Genomic DNA, 4,446 nt, shown 5'->3' on the forward strand with positions numbered 1-4,446 from the left:
TGAAGTTAGCGCCTTGTCCCCAGCTAATCTTTGTGGGCTGAACACAACTCAGTTATCCCCTTTGGTTCCTATTACTAGCCCTGCCCATCCAGCCCAACACGGAGATGGGTGCCGCCACAGCTGAGGTGGAAACCGCCATGGCTGCCGAAGGCGCCGAAGCAGGGGAACAGGATGGGCAGCCGGGGGCAATGCAGCTGCTGCAGCCAGGGATGGCGCTGGCGTCAGGCAGCGGGCTGCAGCAGGTAAGTGCACTTTCAGGCTGCAAGCCACGGGTTTGTACAGGTGCCAGGGTGACAGCCGAGCCCCTGAACAGGAGCTGGGTTGCCTGTCGTACACGCACATATGTTAGGGTATGGCACATGGTGCAAGTCATGTTGTGTGATGGCCAGCTCACGAAACCATATTATTTTCATCCATATAATTCATCCATATGCAGTTTCCTAAAATCTCAGGTCCTATCAGACGACAGAGTACCCACTCAGCTCCATTGGAGACTCGCAGATCCACTAGGCTTACTGTCTTTTCATCAAAGCTGAGCAAGCAACAAGTGAAGGTATGTGGTGTCCCATCGGGTGGTTAAAGATACCTAGGCGGCGGACCCTACATTAGGGTTCTCATTTCCTTCCTCTGTGAAAGATCTCAGTTCATAAATATTTACAATGTTTATTGTCATATTGGGTTTAACAATATTCTCTGCTGCAGATGCCGACCCATGCTGCAGAAGCGGCTGTCGTCGAGGACACTGCTGCAGTGGTGGTGAATCACGATCCTGATATGCATCTTAAAATTTTCTCAGACCAACACAAAACTTGGGCGGAGATGCACAACCTGGATTTGAAGGCCGACGAGGGCCAGCTCCTTGCGGCCATCCTCCAGTGGCCTGAGCGGTATAAACTCTACTGTGGGAGTGAGGGCTCCTTTCATCACTCCTTTGCAGTATGTGGAATTCTGGTGGCGAATGGCATGTATGCCCCAGACTTTAACAACCCCAAGCTGCAGGCTATCAACCACTTCACTGAGGACATGAAGTCTGCCCTGCTGTCTGGGGGGCTGAAGCAGTTTGAGCTTGCACTCCTTCTTGCGGGTCTGAATGCACTCTGCCAGGGAGACGTGGGAGCACAGGGTCAGCAGGTCCGGAAGCGTGCAAAGTCTGCTGCAAGCAATGACTGCAGCAAGAGGACAAAACGTACCGCACAGGAGATGGCGGGCTTGCTTGAGAAGGAGTTTCACTCATATCATGTCTTCATCCAATTTTATGTTGACGATACGGTACTCCTCCCAATTTGAATACTGTCGGACAGGGGATTTGACCCCGGGTCTGTCTGAAACAAGCGGCGAAACTTAACCCGCCACTTATGGGACTGCCGATGCACAACCGGTAGTTAGTGGTGTAGGGTTTGGGCACCGTCAGGATGGCTCCGCTAGATAGGTGGGGAATGATAGGTGGGCGAATCCACCTGACTGATTGGCGCCTATCAGCGACAGTCGCGCACCGCGACTGGGTCCGGCGGGCCTGTCCCAACGTTAGTGCAGGATGGTAGGCGGGCATATCCAAGATTGATTGATAGGCGATGTCTCTCGGCCGTGTATCTCGGACGTCCCCTGGTGCCCAGTGTTGATGGTGGGCGACTGTACGATACTTCCGTTGGTATCGGTACATAAGACCAGAGTGGTGCATGTCTTAGTATCTCATCTTAGGATGGATCGGTATTCCTTCATAGGAATCTCCTAAAGTCTTCTTGCGTTCACCACTAACCCACAGACTGTAACCCTTATATCGCGACCAGTCTCCTTGCCTCCTTCATATTCTTAACAGGTTATGAGCCCCGGCTCACGCTAGTAGCTTACATAGCTAACGCGAAGAAGGCATAGGACGCCTGCAAGCAATTACAGTCGGATTTGTTTGGGAGTAGGACACGTTATCAGCGATTCTGAGCGGGCACACACTTTGCTTGTTGGTTTGCCCAGCCGCTTCAGCATGGTAACGACATCCCTACTGGTGCGTGACGGCGATTCGGACATGGCTATCGTCACCTCGAAGTTCTTGACTATCGAGATGGCAAGCGGTGGCTCTGGTAAGCCTACCGAGTCGGCAGCTTTTGCTTCTGTCGGCAGTTTTTTGTTTGTCGCCTCTGGTTCTGGTCTTGAGAATCGTGGCGCGGCCAGCAGCAGTTCTGGTGTTCCTCTCCAAGAGGTGATTTGCTTCTATTGCAGCAAGCCTGGGCCCGGTTGGTCTAGCAAGGGATCAGTTTTCCCGAGGCAGGTTACGTTTGTAGCTTACAACAGTAAGCGTCTGAGGGATCCTTGCCGAATATGGGAATGAGTAAGCGTCTAAGAGATCCTGGTCGAGTATGGGAATGGAGGACAGCATCGTGTGATGTACAAGGACGGCATCATCACCGTGGTCTCCAACGTCCGCTTTGACGAGTTTAGTGTCGGCCGGCGGTATAGTGCCAGGGATTCCGATGATGGGTCCGATGCCGACGAGGGTTGCACACTAGTTTGCCTGGGGTCGCTGCCTAGGGCTGGGGAATGGACACAAGACAATACCGTCAGTGAGGGACCGCCGCATTTGTGTGGCGAGGGGCCGCCGGCTGGGGCTGGACCTCCCAGAAGTGTGAATGTGTAAGGTAATACACACCCTGATGTGGAAATGCTGGGGGCTCGGTATTCAGTTTGGGAATGCAAACGTCCTGGCGAGTTGTGACGGAGTGTACCTGGTTGTAGTGCTACAGGCCGAGTCATTGCTGCAGTATCTGCTGGGATTCAGAGCCTAACTTTTATGCCGAAGCCATCTCAGGCCCACATGCAGACGACTGGCGGCAGTGAGTGCCGCGAACATTCTGTATCCGGTAGACCCCGCTGGATAGCATGGATTGCAGCAGGCGATCATTTGCTGCAACTACAAACAGATGGGCCGTATAGCTCGGAGTTGCAGAGAGAGCCGCAGCCTAACATGCAGGGAAGGAGTGGAGGTGGTCTTGGCGACCACACGTGGCAGGTGGGGTAGCATGCCTCAACAGACAGGCGGTGGCGGCAGTGCAGTGATGCCGTGTATTTTTTTGCTGCAAGATAAGAACCACTATCAATTGTCTGACTCCGAAGCGGCTAGTATTGGTGTACCTGAGTCAGGGCCTCTGCCAAGCTCCGTTAGACTTAGGAAACACAGTCGGCTAGGCACCACTGTCACCTGTGGATGGTGGAGGAATGCCGGATGAAGCCGGAACATCTAGTGGTGCAAGCCAGCGCAGGAGTTCAGAAGAAGAGGGCAGGGAATATGAGGAGATATTATAGCCCTCGGAGTGGTGGCATGGTGTTGCAGGAAGGAGGATAGTGGGTCGCATTAACATGGCTGTCACTTATCCGTACCCTGCTGAACTTTTGCTGAGTAATACTTTCACTGAAGCCATTTCAGGTGCAAATGCAAATGGGTGGCGCAGAGTGATGGTCGAGGTGATTGCTGCATTAGCAACTAACGGCACTTGTGAGCCATGTGCACAGCCTCATGATGTGCATGTGCTACTGTACCGGTGGTTGTACAATTTGAAAATACTGGAAAACGACAGGGTCAAGCGCTCTTTTGCATGGCTAGTTGCAACAGTGTACTGCAAGTACGAGACCTTGGAGAAGCGCAGGTGTTTTCAGGCATGGAGATAATGAGGATGAAGCCGGGCGAATTAGTGTTGTCGCAATGTTGAGCAGCTATTGGAGCATCACCAGACGGTGGACGCCAAGCCACGTCTATTGAAGAATTGGCGACGGTGACGGCTAACGCTGATTGTTATTCCGGAAGGATTGCCGGTGGCGAAGATATTTAGCACGATAAACTTGTTACAAGTAATGTAAAGAGTATTGTTAGCGTTCGGCAGGACTTGAGGAGATTCCTGGTAGGAATACCGATCGTTGTGAGATAAACTAATAGGCGCAGTCACCGCCCTAAATACCGGCGCTAGCGGAAAACTCGTACATTCCGCGATCTAACTGCACGTACATTCCGCGATCTCACTGCGCCGTCCAGACGGTGCCCTAATGTCTATCACTTAGCTACCGGATATGCATCGGTAGCCCCATAAGGTTCTGGGGTAAGTCTTCCCCATTAGTCAGGCGCAGACCCGGGGTCAAATCCCCTGGTCGACAACCACACGAGTTGGGAGAGGACCGTTTCCTCAACACGCCCCCTCGGGCCGTATCCCAACGAGTACCAAGTTAATCTGCACACTTCACACTAGGCCCATAGCATCTCGGCAACGTTTGAACTTCACCTCGCCCAGAGCCTTTGTTAGTACATCCGCAACCATCCACTCCGTAGGGCAGTATTCCAACTGCACCTCACCGCTATTCACCCTCTCACGCACTATGTGATGCTGCACGTCGATGTGCTTCGACCGAGCAGACGTAATCGGGTTGTTTCCCAAGCTAAGCGCCCCCTGGGAGTCTATCTGGATT

The 4,446-nt window shown here is 52.9% G+C and overlaps 1 protein-coding gene across 1 annotated transcript; it reads left to right on the forward strand.

Annotated features, from left to right (window-relative positions):
- Positions 1–419: 419 nt before the first annotated feature.
- Positions 420–1,287, forward strand: VOLCADRAFT_105594 (uncharacterized protein; the record flags this gene model as incomplete). Its single annotated transcript, XM_002952501.1, has 2 exons — positions 420–553; positions 703–1,287. Exons 1-2 carry the CDS (start codon positions 431–433, stop codon positions 1,285–1,287), a joined length of 708 nt encoding a protein of 235 aa, XP_002952547.1. The 5' UTR covers positions 420–430.
- Positions 1,288–4,446: the final 3,159 nt, after the last annotated feature.

This window comes from Volvox carteri, assembly GCF_000143455.1.
Source record: "Volvox carteri f. nagariensis unplaced genomic scaffold VOLCAscaffold_30, whole genome shotgun sequence".
Classification (NCBI taxonomy): Eukaryota; Viridiplantae; Chlorophyta; class Chlorophyceae; order Chlamydomonadales; family Volvocaceae; genus Volvox; species Volvox carteri.